The sequence below is a fragment of the Somniosus microcephalus genome, chromosome 16 (genome assembly GCF_052327205.1).
Source record: "Somniosus microcephalus isolate GS21.2 chromosome 16, FLI_Smic_1.0, whole genome shotgun sequence".
Lineage (NCBI taxonomy): Eukaryota > Metazoa > Chordata > Chondrichthyes > Squaliformes > Somniosidae > Somniosus > Somniosus microcephalus.
This window is the reverse complement of record NC_141002.1, coordinates 8,393,128-8,415,408: the sequence shown is the minus strand read 5'-3', so window position 1 is coordinate 8,415,408 and position 22,281 is coordinate 8,393,128. Positions and strand designations below refer to the sequence as shown.

General features: G+C 46.1%; 1 protein-coding gene across 2 annotated transcripts in view; it reads left to right on the top strand.

The window, feature by feature from the left end:
* The window catches only part of braf (B-Raf proto-oncogene, serine/threonine kinase), a 162,903-nt gene that overhangs the window by 59,586 nt on the left and 81,036 nt on the right, over positions 1-22,281 (top strand). For both annotated transcript variants that reach the window (XM_086008585.1, XM_086008586.1), the window contains exon 5: positions 15,613-15,715. In XM_086008585.1, coding sequence (XP_085864711.1) covers positions 15,613-15,715 — 103 coding nt within the window. The remainder of the gene's footprint in view (positions 1-15,612; positions 15,716-22,281) is intronic.

Genomic DNA, 22,281 nt, shown 5'->3' with positions numbered 1-22,281 from the left:
AACTGCAGCAAGACATCCTTGCTGCTGTACTCGAATCCTCTCGCTACGAAGGCCAACATACCATTTTCCTGCTTAACCACCTGCTGCACCTGCATGCTTACCTTCAGCGACTGGTGCACATGGAACCCAGGTCTCGTTGCACTTCCCCTTTTCCCAATCTATTGCTGTTCAGATAATAATCTGTCTTCCTCACATTTATCCACATTGGGCAGATGCATGGCAAATGCAGTATAATCACCCAACCTGTCCAAATCATCCTGGAGTTTCTCGGCACCCTCCTCACAGCACACACGCCCACCCAGCTTTGTGTCGTCTGCAAACTTGGAGATATTACATCTAGTTCCCTCGTCTAGATCATTTATATATATATTGTGATTGTGACTAGCTGGGGTCCTAGCACCGATCCCTGCGGTACCCCACTAGTCACTGCCTGCCACTCGGAAAAAGACCCGTTTATTCCAACTCTTTGCTTCCTGTCTGCCAACCAGTTCTCAATCCAAGTCAGTACCTTTCCCCCAATCCCATGTGCTTTAACTTTGCACACTAATCTCTTCTGCGGGATCTTATCGAAAGCCTTCTGAAAATCCAAATACACCACATCCAATGGTTCTCCCTCATCTATTCTACCAGTTACATCCTCAAAAAATTCCAGTAACTGGTCAAGCATGATTTACCTTTTGTAAATCCATGTTGACTTTGTCCGATCCTGTCACTGTTTTCCAAGTGCTCTGCTATTACATCTTTTATAATGGACTCTAGCATTTTCCCCACTACCGATGTCAGGCTTACCGGTCTGTAATTCTCCGTTTTCTCTCCCCCACCTTTTTTGAATAGTGGGGTTACATTAGCTACCCTCCAATCCATGGGAACTGTTCCAGAGTCTATAGAATTTTGGAAATGAGCAGTAATGCATCTTCTATTTCTAGGGCCACTTCCCTAGAAACATAGAAACATAGAAGATAGGAGCAGGAGTAGGCCATTCGGCCCTTCGAGCCTGCTCCGCCATTCAATGTGATCATGGCTGATCATCCAAATTCAGTACCTTGTCCCTGCTTTCTCCCCATATCCCTTGATCCCTTTAGCCTTAAGAAATATATCCAACTCTTTCTTGAATATATTTAATGAACTGGCCTCCACCGCCCTCTGTGGCAGAGAATTCCACAGGTTCACCACTCTCTGGGTGAAGAAATTCCTCCTCATTTCAGTCCTAAATGGCTTACCCCTTATCCTTAAACTATGACCCCTGGTTCTGGACTCCCCGGCCATCAGAAACATCCTTCCCGCATCTAGGATGTAGATTATCAGGCCCTGGGGCATTATCGGCCTTCAATCCCGTCAATTTCCCTAACAATACTGATTTCCTTCAATTCCTCCCTCTCATTAGACCCTATGTTCCCCGACAGCTCTGGGAGGTTATTTGTGTCCTCCTTTGTGAAGACAGAACCAAAGTATGTATTTAATTGGTATGCCATTTCTTTGTTCCCCATTATAAACTCCCCTGATTCTGACTGCAAGGGACCTACGCTTGACTTCACCAATCTTTTTCTCTTCACATATCTATAGAAGCTTTTACAGTCAGTTTTTATGTTCCCTGAAAGCTTACTCTCATAATCTATTTTCCCCCTCTTAATTAATCCCTTTGTCCTCCTTTGCTGAATCCTAAACTGTTCCCAATCCTCAGGTTTGCTGCTTTTTCTGGCCAAATTATATGTCCTCTCCTTGGATCTTATGCTATCCCTAATTTCCCTTGTTAGCCACGGTTGAGTCACCTTTTTTGTTTTATTTTTATGCCAGACAGGGATGAACAAATTCTGTAGTTCATCCATGCGATCTTTAAATGTCTGCCCTTGCCTATCCACCGTCAACCCTTTAAGTAACGTTCCCCAATCCATCCTAGCCAACTCGTGCCTCATACCATCGTAGTTTCCTTTATTTAAATTCAGGACCCTAGTCTCTGAGTCAACTACTTCACTCTCCATCTTAATGAAGAATTCTACCATTTTATGATCGCTCCTCCCCCAGGGGCCTCGCACAACAAGATTGCTAATTAACCCTTTCTCATTATATAATACCCAGTCTAAGATGGCCTGATTTCTAGTTGGTTCCTCGACATATTGGTCCAGGAAACCATCCCGTATACACTCTAGGAATTCCTCCTCCACAGTATTGTTACTAATTTGGTTAGCCCAATCTATATGTAGATTAAAGTCACCCATGATAACTGCTGTGCCCTTATTGCATGCGTCTCTAATTTCCCATTTAATGCCATCCCCAACCTCAGCATTGCTGTTTGGGGGTCTGTATACAACTCCCACTAACGTTTTCTGCCCCATGGTATTTCTCAGCTCTACCCATACAGATTCCACATCATCAGAGCTAATATACTTCCTTACTATTGTGTTAATCTCCTCTTTAACCAGCAATGCTACCCCACCTCCTTTTCCTTTTTTCCTGTCCTTCCTGAATATTGAATACCCCTGGATGTTGAATTCCCAGTCTTGGTCACCCTGGAGCCATGTCTCCGTAATCCCAACTATATAGAAACATAGAAGATAGGAGCAGGAGTAGGCCATTCGGCCCTTCGAGCCTGCTCCGCCATTCAACGAGATCATGGCTGATCATCCAAACCCTAGCACCCGGTCCCAACACCGACAGCCATCCCACCCAAGCACTATCCCCGTAACCCCACGTATTTAATCCCCCCTAACACTAAGGGCCAATTTTTTTATCATGGCCAATCAACCTAACCCGCACATCATATCCGTTTACATCTATTTGCGCAGCTAATTTATCCACCTTATTACGAATGCTCCTTGCATTAAGACACAAAGCCTTCAGGCTTGATTTTTTACCACTCTTAGTCCTTTTAGAATTATTATTTACTGTGGCCCTGTTTGATTTACACCCTTGATTTCTCTGCCTTCCACTTTTGCTTTTCTCCTTCCTGTCTTTTGTTTCTATCCTTGCTTCCCTTTCCTCTGTCTCCCTGCACAGGTTCCCAACCCCCTGCCATTTTAGTTTAAACTCTCCCCAACAGCACTAGCAAACACTCCCCCTAGGACATTGGTTCCGGTCCCGCCCAGGTGCAAACCATCCATTTTGTACTGGTCCCACCTCCCCCAGAACTGGTTCCAATGTCCCAGGAATTTGAATCCCTCCCCCTTGCACCATTCCTCTAGCCATGTATTCATCTGAAATATCCTTCTATTTCTACTCTGACTAGCATGTGGCACTGGTAGCAATCTTGAGATTACTACCTTTGAGGTCCTATTTTTTAATTTACCTCCTAACTCCCTATATCTCAGTTGGTAGTTATTAGAATCAGTTTTCCTCCATTAGTTGTTAGTAGGATCAGTGTTCCCTCGGTTAGTAGTTAGTAGGATCAGTTTTCCTCCGTGAGTAGTTAGTAGGATCAGTGTTCCCTCGGTTGGTAGTTATTGGGATCAATGTTCATTTGGTTAGTAGATAGTGGGATCAGTGTTACCTAGGTTAGTAGTTAGTGGGATCAGTTTTCCTCAGTAGTTAGTGGGATCAGTTTTCATCGGTTAGTGGGATCAGTTTTCATCGGTTAGTAGTTAGTGGGATCAGTTTTCATCGGTTAGTAGTTCGTGGGATCAGAGTTCCCTTGGTTAGGTAACAGTAGCACTTTAAACGGTTAAGTATTAATGATGAACTTCATGTATTCTCAACCTGCAGAATATAAGTTTAAATATTGCGCTCTCGGTTTCTCTCGGCTCCTGAAAGTGTTGCCTCTTGCTGGGCTGCCGTCTCTGGTGCCTTGCCCAAGACACCATTCTTCCATTTGTAGGCCTAGGTTATTTCACCCAGGAGGGCATCACAGCTGAGCCTGACCTTGGGTTGGGCCCTCACCCAACAGTCCATGCGCACACACGCAATGTCTCTGTCTATTCCCAGCAGGGGAACATTGGCTCGCGGTCAGGAATGTGAAAACCTGGCTATTTTCCTCCCTCTCCCCATGCCAGCGGCACTGAGGACAACTGTAAGGCACCTAATGTCACCCTGGATGTCTCCGTGCGGACTGATATGCGGACCTGGGACTTTGTAGTTCATATGGCAGTTACACGCTGGTCTAACTGACTGAGACATCGGGCAGATGGCCACAAAAACTTTGTTTATTTGTCTTGTGTCTAATGGTTGGACTGTTGGGATTTTCAAGCAAATGTGTGATTGTGTCTTGTTCTGATTAATATTTCAATTGAAAATGGAAGGATTTTATTCGTAAGATATTCCATGATAAGCTTTACAGAGCTGCAATAAGAACAAAGTCTGGAGTGAAAAAAAGGCCATTCAGCCCAACAGACCTTCTGTACCCAGAGTCCATGGACAATTGTTCTGTCAGGCACTCCCCCCAACTTGTTTAACTCACTGTCCCCTACTTTAAGGAGCCCCTCCCCTATACAATACCAAGCAGTGTGAATATCTCTATAATTCCTAATCTCCATTCTGGATTGTGATCCAGTACCTTTTAAAGGTGCTGATTGACCCTGATTCAACTGTCATCTCTGGGCATGTGTTGCACATATAAACTCGAATCCCCAACCTTGCTTGAGCTTTGTGCATTTTGTACTTGTCCTCTAGTCCTTTGCTCATTGTTCAAGTTCAGTAGCTCATTTACATTAACTCATCTTTAAAAAAAAATTTGTTTATGGGATCAGGACGTCGCTGGCAAGGCCAGCATTTATTGCCCATCCCTATTTGCCCTTGAGAAGGTGGTGGTGAGCCGCCGCCTTGAACTGCTGCAGTCCGTGTGGTGAAGGTACTCCCACAGTGCTATTAGGGAGGGAGTCCCAGGATTTTGACCCAGCGACGATGAAGGATCGGCAATATACTACTAAGTCAGGATGGTGTGTGACTTGGAGGGGAACTTGGAGGTGGTGGTGTTCCCATGCACCTGCTGCCCTTGTCCTTCTAGGTGGAAGAGGTCGCGGGTTTGGGAGGTGCTGATGAAGAAGCCTTGGCGAGTTGCTGCAGTGCATCTTGTAGATGGTACACACTGCAGCCACGGTACGCCGGTGGTGGAGGGAGTGAATGTTTAAGGTGGTGGATGGGGTGCCAATCAAGCGGGCTGCTTTGTCCTGGATGGTGTCGAGCTTCTTGAGTGTTGTTGGAGCTGCACTCATCCAGGCAAGTGGAGAGTATTCCATCACACTCCTTGTGCCTTGTAGATGGTGGAAAGGTTTTGGGGAGTCAGGAGGTGAGACACTCGCCGCAGAATACCCAGCCTCGGACCTGCTCTTGCTGCCACAGCTCTTGTGACTGGTCCAGTTAAGTTACTGGTTAATGGTGACCCCCAGGATGTTGATAGTGGGGGATTCAGTGATGGTAATGCCATTGAATGTCAAGGGGCGGTGGTTAGACTCTCGCTTGTTGGAGATAGTCATTGCCTGGCACTTGTGTGGTGCGAATGTTACCTGCCACTTATCAGCCCAAGCCTGAACGTCGTCCAGGTCTTGTTCCATGCGGGCATGGACTGCTTCATTATCTGTGGAGTTGTGAATGGCGCTGAACACTGTGCAGTCATCAGCGAACATCCCCATTTCTGACCTTATGTTGGAGGGAAGGTCATTGATGAAGCAGCTGAAGATGGTTGGGCCTAGGACACTGCCCTGAGGAACTTGTGCAGCGATGTCCTGGGGCTGTGATGATTGACCTTCAACCATCACAACCATCTTCCTTTGTGCTAGGTATGACTCCAGCCAGTGGAGCGTTTTCCCCCTGATTCCCATTGACTTCAGTTTTACTAGGGCTCCTTGATGCCAGACTCGGTCAAATGCTGCCTTGATGTCAAGGGCAGTCACTCTCACCTCACCTCTGGAATTCAGCTCCTTTGTCCATGTTTGGACCAAGGCTGTAATGAAGTCGGGAGCCGAGTGGTCTTGGCGGAACCCAAACTGGGCATCCGTGAGCAGGTTATTGGTGAGTAAGTGCCGCTTGATAGCACTGTCGCTGACACCTTCCATCACTTTGCTGATGATTGAGAGTAGACTGATGGGGCGGTAATTGGCCGGGTTGGATTTGTCCTGCTTTTTGTGGACAGGACATACCTAGGCAGTTTTCCACATTGCCGGATAGATGCCAGTGTTGTAGCTGTACTGGAACAGCTTGGCTAGAGGCACGGCTAGTTCTGGAGCACAAGTCTTCAGCACGACAGCCGGGATGTTGTCGGGGCCCATAGCCTTTGCTGTATCCAGTATCTTAGCAAAGAGTCTGAGTGATGTAAGCTCCAGATTAAATAGGAATGGAAATTTTCAAACTTTCTGTTTTAAGTTTTTTTTTCCTTCTAAGGAAAGCAGACTCCCATATATGACGGTGAGATTTTAATACTAAGGGGTAACTTTCACTTTAATAGAAAGGAAAGACAGGCGGGGTGTGTAGCGGGCGGGATGTAGCCAATCTGCTACCCACCAAGAGTGAAAATGACCCCCTTAAGGGTGCTACCTGTGCAGCCCATTCTAACAGGCACAAGGAGAGTGGAGTAAAGAGAATTCAGCAGAATTTGCATGTATAGATAGCAAGCAAATAACTCTGTGCTGATAGTGAGGAGCACACATGAAGCTTGTTAGTTAAGCAGGCAGGCCATGCCTGAAAATGATCGTGGCTAAGTAACCATCTGTTCCCTTAGCTGCATGCAGCAAGTCCAACCCTGTCCAGCTTGCAGTGATGGCTCGGTGAGAGAGTTACGTTGTAAGATAAGCCTGGCCGCTCAAACAAAGTCACGTCACTGCCCTTCTCAACATTCAGTTATTGGATCGCTAACACAGCAGCAGGTGAAACTTTGGGTTACGCAGATATACCGAGTAAAGGAACATTGGGACTGATTTGCATTGCGAGGACGGCTGACCGCTGAGGAGCAGATGGAAAGGGCAGTCACAAATAATAGACGTTGGGAATTCACCCAATTCACTAGTCGGTATCTGAAAGGAAAACGTTTCATGAGGAGAGGCCTCCACCCAAGTGGAAAACGTTTCATGAGAGGCCTCCACCCTAGTGAAAGACGCATCGTTTTCTTTTTGTTGTTGACTTATTTTCTGTATTTGTAGCATGTTCTGCTTTTAATCTCTAAAGTGAAAGCTTGCTTATACTGTTGGCATTTCTCTGCCTGACCCATGCAGTACTCAACCAGTTAGTTCTCAGCAAGAGAGCTGCCTCTGTGGCCCATCACCCTGCACTCCTCAGCTGATTAGCCTTTCTATTAAAAGCGAAGGACTTGCATTTTTTAGTGCTGTCTAGCATCTCTGCTTTATATATGACAAATCACTTTGAAGTGCAATGACTTGTTATATGGGTAACTATGACAGCCACGTTGTGCACAGTAAGATCCCACAAATACCAGCTCAGATACCAGTTCATCTCTTTTTGGGTGTTCGTTGAGGGAGGAAAATTGGCCAAGAACTCATTGCTCCTCTTCTAGTAGTGCCTTGGGATTTTTAACATCCGCCTGAATGGGCAGGCAATGTCTCAGTTTAACATCTCAAGATTTTCTGACTGTGACAATGGCCGCTTGGAAGGGCAAAGCTGAAATAACGAGACTGTGCGTAGAAAGACCTCACTGGACAGTGACATCACACAGATAGCTGGTTGCAGGGGTAAGTTGTGAGGTTCCGTGACATCTGTAGCCAGCCTGTTCCTGTAGCAGTGAAAGCACTTGCCCAACACAACAAACTGGCAAAATTCTATTGGGGCCAGATTGCAATTTTTACAGTGGGAGTCCAATTTCACATATCATGGTTGGGTAATTCGCCAAGGCTTCTTCGGCAGCACCTCCTAAACCCGTGCCCTCCACCACCTAGAAAGACAAGGGCAGCAGGTGCATAGGAACACCACCACCTCCAAGTCACACACCATCCTGACTTGGGCATACATCGCTGTTTCTTCATCGTCGTTAGGTCAATATCCTGGAACTCCCTACCTAACAGAAGTGTGGGAGTACCTTCACCACATGGACTGCAGCAGTTCAAGAAAATGGCTTACCACCACCTTCTCGAGGGCAACTAGGGATGTGCAATAAATGTTGGCCTTGCCAGCGACTCCCACATCCCGAGAATGAATAAAAAATATCAGTGTGGGGGCTGCAGTGTCCTAGAGTCCCTAACTAGTAATTGGCGCACCTAAAAAGCCAGAAAAGTAGCCTCTTCAGCTGGTGCTGTATAATATGTCCAGCGCTGTTTTGCTCTTTTAAGCTCTTGAGCTTTGAGCTGCTCCCACATCCAATGAAGGTGAACCTGCCATATTTTGTTGGATTGCAGCAAGGAAGGCCCGTTTGTTTTAGTGCCTGCCACTGGTCTCACTCTGTCCACTGAAAGCTCAGTACGGGCAGGAGGTGCCACTGCAGGGACTTTCACAATGACCCCTGCTGATCATGGAATCATACAGCACGGAAGGAGGCCATTCGGCCCATCGTGCTTGTGCTGGCTCTTTGGTAGAGCTAGCCAATCAGTCCCATCCCCTGCTCTTACCCCTAGCCCTGCAAATTTTTCCCCTTCAAGTATTTACCCAATTCTCTTAAGTTATTATTAAATCTGCTTCCACCGCCCTTTCAGGCAGTGCATTCCAGATCACAACAACTCGCTGCTTAAAAAAATTCTCCTCCTCCTCTGTTTCTTTTGACAATTCTTTAAATCTGAGTCTTCTGGTTACTGACCCTTCTGTCAGTGGAAGCAGTTTCTCCTCATTTACTCCATCAAAACCCTTCATGATTTTGAACACCTCTATTAAATGTCACCTTAACCGTCTCTGCTTTAAGGAGAAGTTTCTCCTGTCTCTCCACATAACACAAGTCCCTCAGCCCTGGTACCATTTTAGTAAATCTCCTCTGCACCCTCTAAGGCCTTAACATCCTTCCTAAAGTGTGGTGCCCAGAATTGGACACAATACTCCAGCTGAGGCTTAACCAGCATTTTATAAAGATTTAGCATAACTTCCTTGCTTTTGTACTCTATGCCTCTATTTATAAAGCCACATGCTTTTTTAACAACCTACCCAATTGTCCTGCCACCTTCAAAGATTTGTGTACATACACCCCCAGGTGCCTCTGTTCTTGCACCCACTTTAACATTGTACTATTTAGTTTATATTACCTCTCCTCATCCTACCAAAATGCATCACCTCACCTTTCTCTGCATTTCACCAGTCTGTCGCTGTCCTCCTGAAGTCTGTTACTATCTTCCTCACTGTTTACATTTCTGAGTCTTATGTCATCTGAAAACTTTGAAATTATGCCCGGTATATCCAAGTCCACGTCGTTAATATACATCAAAAAGAGCAGTGGTCCCAACACAGCCCCCTGGGGAACACCACTGTACACTTCCCTCCAGTCTGAAAACAATGGTTCACCTCTGCTCTCTGTCTCTTAGCCAATTTCATATCCACCCTTTTAATCCCATGGGTTTCAATTTTGCTAATAAGTCTATTATGTGGTACTTTATCAAACACCTTTTGAAAGTCCATGTACAGAACATCCTGACTTGGAAATATATCGCCGTTCCTTCATCGTCGCTGGGTCAAAATCCTAGAACTCCCTCCCTAACTGCACTGTAGGAGTACCTTCACCACACGGGCTACAGTGGTTCAAGAAGGCGGCTCACCACCACCTTCTTGAGGGCAAGTCGGGATGGGCAATAAATGCTGGCCTTGCCAGCAACGCCCACATCCCGTGAATGAATAAAACAAACCATCAACTGCACTACCCTCAGCAACCCTCTCCGTAACTTCGACATAATGATGTACAGTGGCTGCTCTGTGTGTACAACCCCATCACAAACTTTGCTGCCAGTTCAGAGGCAGTGTGACTGCAGTGTACATTTGGGAGACCAGCACACTCTGCCCACTCACCTGCGACACAGCCTCTAAGTGTAGAAGGACCATTCATTTTACATTTGTGCTTCGAGCTCATGAGCAACGTGGCAGTTATTTAAAGTGCACGGCCTGGTGTAAAGCTTGCTATGGTCATTTAAAGGCTGTTGGTATAAAGCAGAGATGTGCCACTAGATGTAATATCTCCAAGTTTGCAGATGACACAAAGCTGGGTGGGCATGTGTGCTGTGAGGAGGAAGCCGAGAAACTCCAGTATGATTTGGACAGGTTGGGTGATTGGGCAGATGCATGGCAGATGCAATATTATGTGGATAAATGCGAGGTTATCCACTTTGGTGGCAAAAACAGGAAGGCAGATTATTATCTGAACGGCAATAGATTGGGCAAAGGGGAAGTGCAACGAGACCTGGGTGTCCTTGTGCACCAGTCGCTGAAGGTAAGTATGCAGGTGCAGCAGGCGGTTAAGAAGGCAAATGGCATGTTGGCCTTCATAGCGAGAGGATTCAAGTACAGGAGCAAGGATGTCTTGCTGCAGTTGTACAAGGTGAGACCACACCTTGAGTATTGTGTGCAGTTTTGGTCACCTTATCTGAGGAAGGATGTTCTTGCCATGGAGGGAGTGCAGCGAAGATTCACCAGACTGGTACCTGGGATGGCAGGAATGACGTATGAGGAGAGATTGGGTCGATTGGGCTTATATTCGCTGGAGTTTAGAAGAATGAGAGGGGATCTCATTGAAACTTATAAAATTCTAACAGGACTAGACAGACTAGACGCAGGAAGGATGTTCCCGATGGCCGGGGAGTCCAGAACCAGGGGTCACAGTCTAAGGATAAGGGGTAAGCCATTTAGGACAGAGATGAGGAGGAATTTCTTCACCCAGAGAGTGGTGAACCTGTGGAATTCTCTACCACAGAAGGCAGTTGAGGCCAATTCATTAAATATATTCAAGAAGGAGTTAGATATACAGTATTTCTTAAGGTTAATGGGATCAAGGGATATGGGGAGAAAGCAGGGACAGGGTACTGAATTTGGATGATCAGCCATGATCTCATTAAATGGCGGAGCAGGCTCGAGGGGCCGAATGGCCTACTCCTGCTCCTATCTTCTATGTTTCTATGAATGCAACTGGTGTTACTGGGCTAAGAAGCAATAAACTGCACTCTGGTCATTGTAGACTGCCTGTGTTGTGCTTTTATCACTTTGAAACAAAGCGAGATTACGCAGCAAAGCTTTGTCAGTAGTCAGAATCTCACAGAGCTGGATCCATGCGTTGGTACATTTAGAAGCCAAGCAGCATCTGCGGGGATTAGATACTGGGCCTGTGTAGAGCTTAGGTAGTTCCACCCTCCGTAAACCTGAGCTCTTCCAAAACTCTGCTGCCCCGTGTCCTAACTCGCACCAAGTCCCGTTCCCCCATCACCCCTGTGCTCGCTGACCTACATTGGCTCCCGGTTAAGCAACGCCCTCGTTTTAAAATTCTCATCCTTGTTTTCAAATCCCTTCATAGCCTCGCCCCTCCCTATCTCTGTAATCTCCTCCAGCATTACAACCCTGCGAGATATCTGCGCTCCTCCAATTCTGGCCTCTTGAGCGTCCCCGATTTTAATCGCTCCACCATTTAGTGGCCATGCATTCAGCTGAAAGGCCCTAAGTTCTGGAATTCCCTCCCTAAACCTCTCCGCCTTTCTACCTCGCTTTCCTTCTTTAAGGCGATCCTTAAAACCAACCTCTTTCATCTGCCCATTATCTCCTTATGTGGCTCAGTATGTTTGATAACGCTCCTGAGAGAGCGCCGCGAGACATTTGACGAGGTTAAAGGCGCTATATAAATGCAAGTTGTTCAGCTACCGTGTACACATGTCATGCAACGACTCTGGAATTCCCTCCCTAAACATCTCTGCCTCTCCATCTCCCTCTTTGATCAAGCTGTTGGTCACCTGTCCTAGTATATCTCTCTCGTTACCTTCTGTGAAATGCCTTGGGTTGTTTTTCTATGTTGAAGGTGCTATATAACTGCACGGAGTTGTTGAAGCAGATAAAGCAAGGAATCAATGCAAGGGGAGCATATTTCTGTTACTACGTAGAAGCTGTGTTGTTATCCTTTTAAAGTCTGCTGGTTACTGGCATTGCTTCAACACCAATAGGCTAGAAATTGCCCTGTGTGGCATTAGCATTGAACCTGTTCAGAGGACCTTGCTTTGTACACTAATTCAAGAGGCGCTAACCTGTTCAGAATGAGAGTTGATGGCTTTGTTCACCGACTACTAGCTTGTCTGTCAATGTTAGTCATTTCTAGGCTTATTTTTATAGCCTTCATTCCGAGTCCTTTTAAGCTGGACTGACTGACTGAATGAATGAACAGAGAACATTTTCAGACATCCAATCAAACTGTATATTTTAAAGCTGTATATACTGTGTCTAGGTCACTGCTATATATTTACATAGCTACTAGAAAGACTTGCATTTATATAGTGTCTTTCGTGACCTCAGGAAGTCCCAAAGCGCTTGACAGCCAATGAAGTACTTTTGAAGTGTAGTCACTTGTAATGTAGGAAACATGGCAGCCAATTTGCACACAGCAAGCTCCCACAAACAGCAATGTTATAAATTAATTATGTTGATTGAGGGATAAATATTGGCCAGGACACCAGGGAGCACTCCCCTGCTCTTCTTCAAAATAGTACCATGGGATCTTTTACACCACCTGAGAGAGCAGACAGGGCCTCGGTTTAACGTCTCATCCGAAAGACGGTGCCTCTGACAGTGCAGCACTCCCTCAGTACTGCACTGGAGTGTCGGCCTAGATTTTTGTGCTCAAGTCTCAGGAGTGCGACTGGAACCCACAACCTTCTGACTCAGAGGCGCGAGTGCTACCAACTGATCCACAGCTGACACACAAGTGTAATCGGTATGAATTCATGTCATTCTGAGTTATTGAATTGAAGTAGGAGAAAGTGAAGGGACATTTGGAGGAATTATCAAATCTCACAGTTAACAGAATGAAGGCATCCCCCCACCCCATGTGAGTAAAGTGTTGGTCCATCCAGTCTTCCAACAGGCGAGGAGGGCAGTGCATGTCAATCATTTCGGGTTCCCCCTCCCGTGTTCCGAGAAAGCAAAAGTGCCCACTACCCTGTGGTCAGAATCAGCACTCTTGGGTCCTCGGAGGGGTGGGCCAGTGTGTCGAACCTTGCACTAAAGCGAGTAAAAAAAGGATGTGTTTTTAATTTTGTTTTCCCAGATATATCTAATTTCAGATCCATTTGGTGACCCTTGTCAATATATTAAATTGCACCATTTAGTTATAACTTGTAAGTACCCATGGTATATGGCATGGCGGAGAAGCACTACTGGCGCGAATTCATGAACTCATTTCTCTTATCTGGAAGGAGGAGAGCATGCCAGGGGATCTCAGACGCCGTAATTGTGACCATCTTCAAGAAAGGTGACAAGTCCAATTGCGGTCATTACAGAGGAGTTTCCCTGCTATCTGCCACAGGGAAAGTCATCGCAAGAATCCTCCTCAATCGCCTTCTCCCAGTGGCCGAAGAGCTCCTCCCAGAGTCGCAATGCAGATTCCGCCCACTAAGGGGCACAATGGAGATGATCTTCACTGCACGTCAATTACAAGAGAAATGCAGGGAACAGCACCAACCACTGTACATGGCCTTCTTTGATCTCACACAGGCCTTCGACACTGTCAACCGTGAGGGATTATGGAGTGTCCTCCTCAAATTCGGATGCCCTCAAAAGTTTGTCACTATCCTCCGCCTGCTTCACGACAACATGCAAGCCGTGATCCTGACCAACGGCTCCACCACAGACCCAATTCACGTACGAACCGGGGTCAAGCAAGGCTGTGTCATCGCACCAACGCTCTTCTCAATCTTCCTTGCTGCAATGCTCCATCTCACCCTCAGTAAGCTCCCCACTGGAGTGGAGCTAATCTACAGAACAAACGGGAAACTGTTCAACCTCCATCGCCTCCAGTCCAGATCCAAGGTCGTCCCATCCTCTGTCGTTGAATTACAGTATGCAGACAATGCTTGCGTCTGCACTCACTCGGAGGTCGAACTCCAAACCATCGTAAACACCTTCACCGAAGCATACGAGAGCATGGGTCTTACACTAAACATCCGTAAGACAAAGGTCCTCTACCAACCTGCCCCCGCCACACAGTGCTGCCCCCCGATTATCAAAATCCACGACAAGGCCTTGGACAACGTGGACCACTTTCCATACCTCGGGAGCCTACTGTCAACAAGGGCAGACGTCGACGACGAAGTCCAACACCGCCTTCAGTGTGCCAGTGCAGCCTTCGGTCGCCTGAGGAAGAGTGTTTGAAGACCAGGACCTCAAACCCGGCACTAAGCTCATGGTCTACAGGGCAGCAGTGATACCCGCCCTGCTGTATGCCTCAGAGACATGGACCATGTACAGCAGGCACCTCAAAGCACTGGAGAGGTACCACCAACGCTGCCTTCGCAAGATCCTGCAAATCCATTGGCAGGAGAGGCGCACCAACGTCTGTGTTCTTGCTCAGGCCAACATCTCCAGCATCGAAGCTTTGACCACGCTCAATCAGCTCCGATGGACAGGTCACATTGTCCGCATGCCCGATACGAGACTCCCAAAACAAGCGCTCTACTCGGAGCTCCGGCACGGCAAGATAGCCCCAGGTGGGCAGAGGAAATGCTTCAAGGACACCCTCAAAGCCTCCTTGAAAAAGTGTAACACCCCCACTGACACCTGGGAATCCCTGGCCCAAGACCGCACAAAGTGGAGGAGAAGCATCTGGGAAGGCGCTGAACACCTCGAGTCTCTTTGCCGGGAGCAAGCGGAAGCCAAGCGCAAGGAGCGCACGTCAACCCAAGCACCCCACCCACCCGCCCCTTCAACCACCATCTGCCCCACCTGTGACAGAGACTGTAGGTCCCGCATTGGACTAATCAGTCACCTGAGAACTCATTTTTAATGTGGAAGCAAGTCATCCTCGGTTCCGAGGGACTGCCTAAGAAGAAGAAGGGTATAGGCGTATGCTCCATATAATGAGACTGATTTACTAAGTAGTAAAACTACATGATCTTGTTTCTCACTAAACCTGACCAATGCCTGGTGTTAATCCTCCAGTCTGTAGCTCCTCACACACGAAGGCACAGGATGCACTGACCACCAGTGTGCATGTTGGTGGCAGAACAAAACCTGGTCGAAGACAGAATAAAGTCTAAGACTGCACATGCTCTAGTTCCATACAAGGCGTAATCCTATAGCTACGATCTGATATTGAGGGTTACAGTGACCAGCGCTGAAGTTCTGACCTATGGCCTGTGACCGTTCTCTTCTTTGACACTGTGGTGTCAGCTCCTCTTAGACCTGAATGGAGAGTCATGGGTTTTTGCCCTGTCTCTGATAGCAGCCACTGGACCCATGGAATGAGAGTGTCCTGGGCACGAGAGCAGCTGGAGTACTGGCAGAGAGCAAGCTGTTGGTGCCAAATAAGGTGAAACCAGCCCCATTTTGGTGTGAAGTTGAGGGTTAAGTGCTGATTGGGTCAGCTTTCCCTGGTATTGAGAGGTTTGTCCCGATCATTTCCATTTAAGTCTGGCGGGGTACAGTAAGCAAGTTGCAGCCTGCTTTTCCATACAGTCCACTTGTTTTAAGGAAGGCGCGGTTCGGTTTGGTTCTGTCTGGTCTGGTCGCGTGTTGATTTATGTTTCACTCCATTCCCCCTGTCCAGTTTCGGTCAGCACCAACTGAGTTTTGTGTTGCTTTCAGGGAGAAGAAGCCCATCGGCTGGGACACCGATATGTCCTGGTTAACGGGGGAGGAGCTGCAGGTGGAGGTGCTGGAGCACGTTCCACTAACCACGCACAACTTTGTGAGTATCTGGCAACCGCGGCAGGTTACTTGTGATGTGTAAATGGTTGAAGGTTTGTACGTGAGCCTTTAAAGGAGTACTATACTTAGGTCTACAGTGTCTGCACCGACCGGCTGTGGCACGGTATCCTTGGGCCTTGCTGATGTCAGACTTCCAGCTGTGATGGCGGGAGGTCTACAGCCTCAGTGCCACTGCTAGATCCTCTAGCTAACTGAGCCTGTCACAGTCCAATGCGATCTCTGCCGCTGATTGTATGTTGTAAAGCTGGATGTAGGAGTGCTAATCTCCCAGACTCTGCCTGTCCCTAGTCAGCTTGTCGAAGGGCAAATATGGAGGTTTGAAGTTCATGCCAGCTCTGGACCCAGGAAAATTTGGTTCCCAGGCACCATCGGTGGCACGGTGTTGGCCTCCTTCACGTCAGCTGGCTGCAGTGGGAGAACGGTGCAAATGACTAGGGTAAGGTAGGTCCTTAGCTAGCAAGCTGGCCTGAACTAGCAGCATACAGGACTAGTAGGTTCCCTTTGTCAGGGAACAGCAAGAGTGAACTGGCAGTCCCCAGAGTACTCTCTGATATTGAAAACCAGGCTGGATTGTGAATTTGTGCCCTCGCAATTAATGCCTGTGAGGGTAATCGCTGTGCTATCCCAACGGTTCCTGGAAGTCTATTGAACCTCAGGGCAGCGCTGTGCTAGGCACCATTACTGCTGTGTTGCTGCATAATTAAAGGTTTTGTTTCCTTGAAAGAAGAGGCTGGTAGGAGCTTAGGAGTGGAGTGTAATTGTACAGTATAGAACAAACAGAAGAAATAGGAGCAGGAGTAGGCCATTCGGCCCTTCGAGCCAGCTCCGCCATTCAGTCCGATCATGGCTGATCATCGACCTCAACTCCACCTTCACGCACGATCCCCATATTCCTTGATTCCCTTAGTATCCAAAAACCTATCGATCTTTGGCTTGCATATTGTTGTGGAGTATTTTAAACCAACACTCGACACAAGGTTTCAGATCGATAGTCAAGTTGTCTTTCTTACACCGGTGGGGAGATGGCCTGCTCTGTCTTAGCCAGACTTCTCCAAATTGTTACAGCAAACACGACATTTTTATACATTAAAATACACATGACAGCCTCATGCACAATTCATTCCTGCAACCTGATTGGATCTTGGCCCGCATGCAGCTTACAAATCTTAATGTAAACATATGTAAGCTGCCTCCTTAATTATTCACTCAAACTGCTTGAATGCTGATTAAAAGATACCTTGGAATGGACCTAGATGATAAAGTTCTTACAGGCAGCTGAAATTCTAGACACCCTGTCTGCATTTAATTGCTTTTGTTTAGCTTTCAAAGGTCAGCTTATCTTGACCGCTTCTTTATGGATGTGGTCTTTCATGTTAGTCCCTATCTTCCTTACACCATTCAGTGAAACGGCCAGCGATGTCAGTTTAACTCTTTCCCCACTGCAATCCCCCCTTTTGGTACTTGGCCCTTGCCCAAGTTAAACCACATGTATAAGCATCGCTGTGCCTCCTGCCCCATGCAGTGATCAGGCGCTGGTTCAGGAGGCCCTGCATACCCATCATGTTTAGAGCAAACTTGTGTTTTCCAACTCGCTTTAGCTCTCTGTTTGGTCCGTTTCTTTTTACAAGCGGTGCATGCTGCTATTCCCCACCCTATAGCCATGACTAACTCTACTATCATTCATATATGAGAAATGATGCGGATCCATGAGTGTATGTTGACATTCATTCCCCAATCCCACAGCTTCTCATACCACAGGACTTCCTGTAGCTCTACCTCTATGTCCTTTTCTAATTCCCCAAGATTCCTTTGCAACACTATGTATTGTTTCACCATCTTACTTAAATCCTCTTTCATTTCTTGCAGGCGGGGTATTGGGGCCCCTACCGGATCTTCATAATTAACCAACTCGTCCTTTAGACTATCTGGCACATTTAGTGTTATTTCCTCCCTTGAATGTACACACACCAATCTGGTGTGTCCAATTGTCACAGGGACCTTTGGCGTAAAGCAGAAGTTAGGCATTGTGATTGCACATACAAGGTTACTATATTGGTACTCAGTCTCTGTGGTGGCTATACAATACTCCCCTTCGCCTCTGTATCCCGAGCGGGTGTGATGGTGATCATGTGATAATTCCAGCACACACCCCTCTGTCTTATTATAGCCGCACTCATCCTTATGCCCATCTCCTACTGGATGCGGGCATATCGTAAGCGTGCCTTTCCCGTGGCATCTGTTTAGGGAGACTCCTTTCATAGTACCATTCATCCTGATGGCATAGGTAGTATTGGATAGTTTTGGAGGTATGTCTCACCCCTCACTATACCTATGTTTGTTACCTGGTACTGTGGGTATGGAGTCGTGTCTAGTCCCACCAGTGGTATCAGGAGTACCATGCCTATCATTGCTGTCACTTCTGCTTTACAATTTTGTATCACTGGATATACTCTGGTCATCCCTTTGAGGGTGCAAGCACTGAGGGCCTGGATTCTGGCTCAGGCCATAGAGCTGTGTGCTGTTAATCCAGTCTGGTACCTCACCTCGCTGTATCTGTGCCAGATTATATTTTAACTGTCCGGTGATCCATTGGCCATAGGCATGACACAAGCCTCTCTCTACCCTGTCTTTTGCCTGTTCCTCATCTCTATGGTTTAGCTTGTTGATAATACTACAGTAGCATGTTCCTCTATAACCTTGATTCCCTTGAGTAATTTCCTCATCATATGTCCTCCTAACTCTGACCCTTGTCGAACCAAACCAGTTTCCGTCTCTAAAATCTGTTGTATTACCCTTTGTAGTCGTTCCACATGGCTCTGGACTCCTTGTATATCTAGGGCATTAATGAATGATGTCCCCGTGTTTATTCCTGTGAGTATATCGGTTCCTAAGCTCCTCTTAATCCTTTGGTCGAATGCAGCATGCCCCCTAAAATTAGTAGCCCCTGTCGCATCAGCAGCTTGGTTAATTATATTCGTTATCATATATGCATACAATTCTCTAGTTTTAGTAAACCTTTCACAATATCCTGGCCATTGTAACATGGTTAAGTTCATTAGTACCGGTACAATTTCGTGTCTCGCGTTACCATACAATTGTTCTCCCTGGGTAAATAATACTAGTCCATTCATGGGTCCAGGTTTCATATCCGGACATTGTAGCATCCTCGGTTCGCTTGTCTCTTCTTTCTGTGTATTGGGACATGGTGCTTCTTCATCATGTACTTGTCAGGTAATATGGGATGCCCCTTCGCTTATTTCATGACGCATACGATTCCCAGCAGTAATCCCACCTTCATGGTGAAGTTTCCCTGTAAATTAAGCAGAAGCCTGGTGGTCACCAGAGGTTAGTTTATCTCCGGTGTTTATTCCATTGTTCCTGTGGGATTTAAGTTCAGATGGGTTATTGCTATATCGTTTTAATTGAGTCCAATGTTTCCATCTCCCTTTTCCCCTCAAGAACATAAGAACATAAGAAATAGGAGCAGGAGTAGGCCAATCGGCCCCTCGAGCCTGCTCCGCCATTCAATAAGATCATGGCTGATCTGATCCTAACCGCCAATCTACTATCACAGAACCATCTCCTGAATCTAACAGAATTAGACACACGAAATAGGAGCAGGATCAGGCTACACGGCCCCTGGGCCCACTCCGCTACCCACAGGGCCATGTCCGATCCGAACCTAGACTCATGTCCAAATTCCTGCCCGCTCCCCGTAACCCTTAATTCCCTTTACTTCTAGGAAACTGTCTATTTCTGTTTTAAATTTATGTAATGATGTAGCTTCTGCAGCTTTTTGGGGCAGCATATTCCATGGACCTACCACCCTCTGAGTGAAGTAGTTCCTCCTCATCTCAGTTTTGAAAGAGCAGCCCCTTATTCTAAGACTATGCCCCCTAGTTCTCGTTTCACCCATTATCGGGAACATCCTCCCCGCATCCACCCGATCCAACCCCTTCACAATCTTATATGTTTCAATAAGATCGCCTCTCATTCTTCTGAACTCCAATGAGTAGAGTCCCAATCTACTCAACCTCTCCTCATATGTCCATCCCCTCATCCCCGGGATTAACCGAGTGAACCTTCTTTGTACTGACTCGAGAGCAAGTATGTCTTTTCTTAAGTATGGACACCAAAACTGTATGCAGTATTCCAGGTGCGGTCTCACCAATACCTTGTACAACTGAAGCAATACCTCCCTATTTTTATATTCTATCCCCCTAGCAATGAAAGCCAACATTCCATTGGCCTTCTTAATCACTTGCTGCACCTGCATACTAACCTTTTGAGTTTCGTGCACCAGGACCCCCAAATCCCTTTGTACTTCAGTACTTTCCAGTTTCTTGCCATTAAGATAATAACTTGCTCTACTATTTTTCCTGCCAAAGTGCATAACCTCACACTTTCCAGTATTGTATTCCATCTGCCAAATCTCTGCCCACTTACTTAGCCTGTCTATGTCCCCTTGCAGGTTTTTTATGTCCTCCTCACTCACTACTTTCCCTCCCATCTTAGTATCATCTGCAAACTTTGATATGTTACACTCGGTCCCCTCCTCCAAATCGTTAATATAGATTGTAAAGAGTTGGGAACACCACTAGTTACTGATTGTCATTCTGAGAATGAACCATTTATCCCAACTCTCTGCTTCTGTTAGATAGCCAATCCTCTATCCATGCCAGAATATTACCCCCAATCCCGTGATTTTTTATCTTAAGCAATAATCTTTTGTGTGGCACCTTGTCAAATGCCTTTTGGAAGTCTAAATACACTACGTCCACTGGTTCCCCTTTATCCACCCTATATGTTACTTCCTCAAAGAACTCCAGCAAATTTGTCAAACATGACTTCCCCTTCATAAAACCATGCTGACTTTGTCCTATTAAATGATGATTCTCCAAATGTCCTGTTACTGTCTCCTTAATAATGGACTCCAAAATTTTACCTACCACAGATGTTAGGCTAACCGGTCTATAGTTTCCAGCCTTCTGTCTACTGCCCTTTTTAAATAAGGGTGTTACATTAGCAGTTTTCCAGTCTGCCAGGACCTTTGCTGAGTCCAGGGAGTTTTGGAAAATTATTACCAATGCATCCACAACCCCTACCGCCACTTCCCTCAAGACCCTAGGATGTAAGCCATCAGGTCCAGGTGATTTATCCGCCTTGAGTCCCATTATTTTACCGAGTACCACTTCCTTAGTGATTTTGATCGTGTTTAGCTCCTCCCCCCCCCCCCCCCCCCCCATAGCCCCCTGTTTGTCCAGTGTTGGGATATTCTTAGTGTCTTCTACTGTAAAGACTGATACAAAATATTCATTCAGTGTTTTTGCCATCTCCATATTTCCCACCATTAATTTCCCAGTCTCATCATCTAAGGGACCAACATTTACTTTAGCCACCCTTTTTCTTTTTATATAACTATAAAAACTCTTACTATCTGTTTTTATATTTTTTGCTAATTTACTTTCATAATCTATCTTCCCTTTCTTAATCAATCTTTTTGTTATTTTTTGCTGTCTTTTAAAGTTTTCCCAATCCTCTATCCTCCCACTAGATTTGGCTACCTTATATGCCCTTGCTTTTAGTCGAATACTATCCTTAATTTCTTTACTTAGCCACGGATGGCTGTCTTTTCTTTTACACCCTTTTCTTCTCAGTGGAATATATTTTTTTTGGAAGTTGTAAAATAACTCCTTAAATGTACACCACTGATCATGTATCGTCTTACCCTTTAATCTATTTTCCCAATCCACTCTACTCAATTCCACTCTCATACCTTCATAGTCTCCTTTATTCAAGCTTAGCACGCTTGTTTGAGATCCAACCTTCTCACCCTCTAATTGAATATGGAATTCAATCATGTTATGGCCACTAATTCCAAGGGGATCCTTTACTAGGACATTTTTAATTAATCCTGTCTCTTTACACAGGACCAGATCTAAGGTTGCTTGCCCCCTGGTCGGTTCAGTTACATACTGCTCAAGAAACCCATCCCTAATACACTCAATGAACTCATCCTCAAGGCAGCCCTGCCCAATTTGATTTGTCCAATTAATATGATAGTTAAAATCCCCCATTATTATAGAGGTTCCCTTATTACAAGCCTCAACTATTTCCTGATTGATACTCCGTCCAACATAGTTGCAACTGTTCGGAGGCCTATACACTACGCCCACTAGTGTTTTTTTCCCCTTATTATTCCTTACCTCCACCCAAACTGTTTCATTATCCTGATCTTTTGACCCAATATCATTTCTCTGTATTACAGTGATTCCTTCCTTTATTAACATAGCCACCCCACCTCCCCTTCCTTCCTGCCTGTCCTTCCTGATCGTTAAATAACCTGGTATGTTTAATTCCCAGGCATTGTCACCCTGCAGCCATGTTTCTCTAATGGCCACAAGATCATACCCATATGTAGTTATTTGTGCCATTAACTCGTCTATTTTGTTACGAATGCTATGTGCATTCAGATAGAGAACTTTCAAATATGTTTTGTGACACTTAGTTCCTGCTTTTGCCCTTTTTATTACTTTACCTTTTACT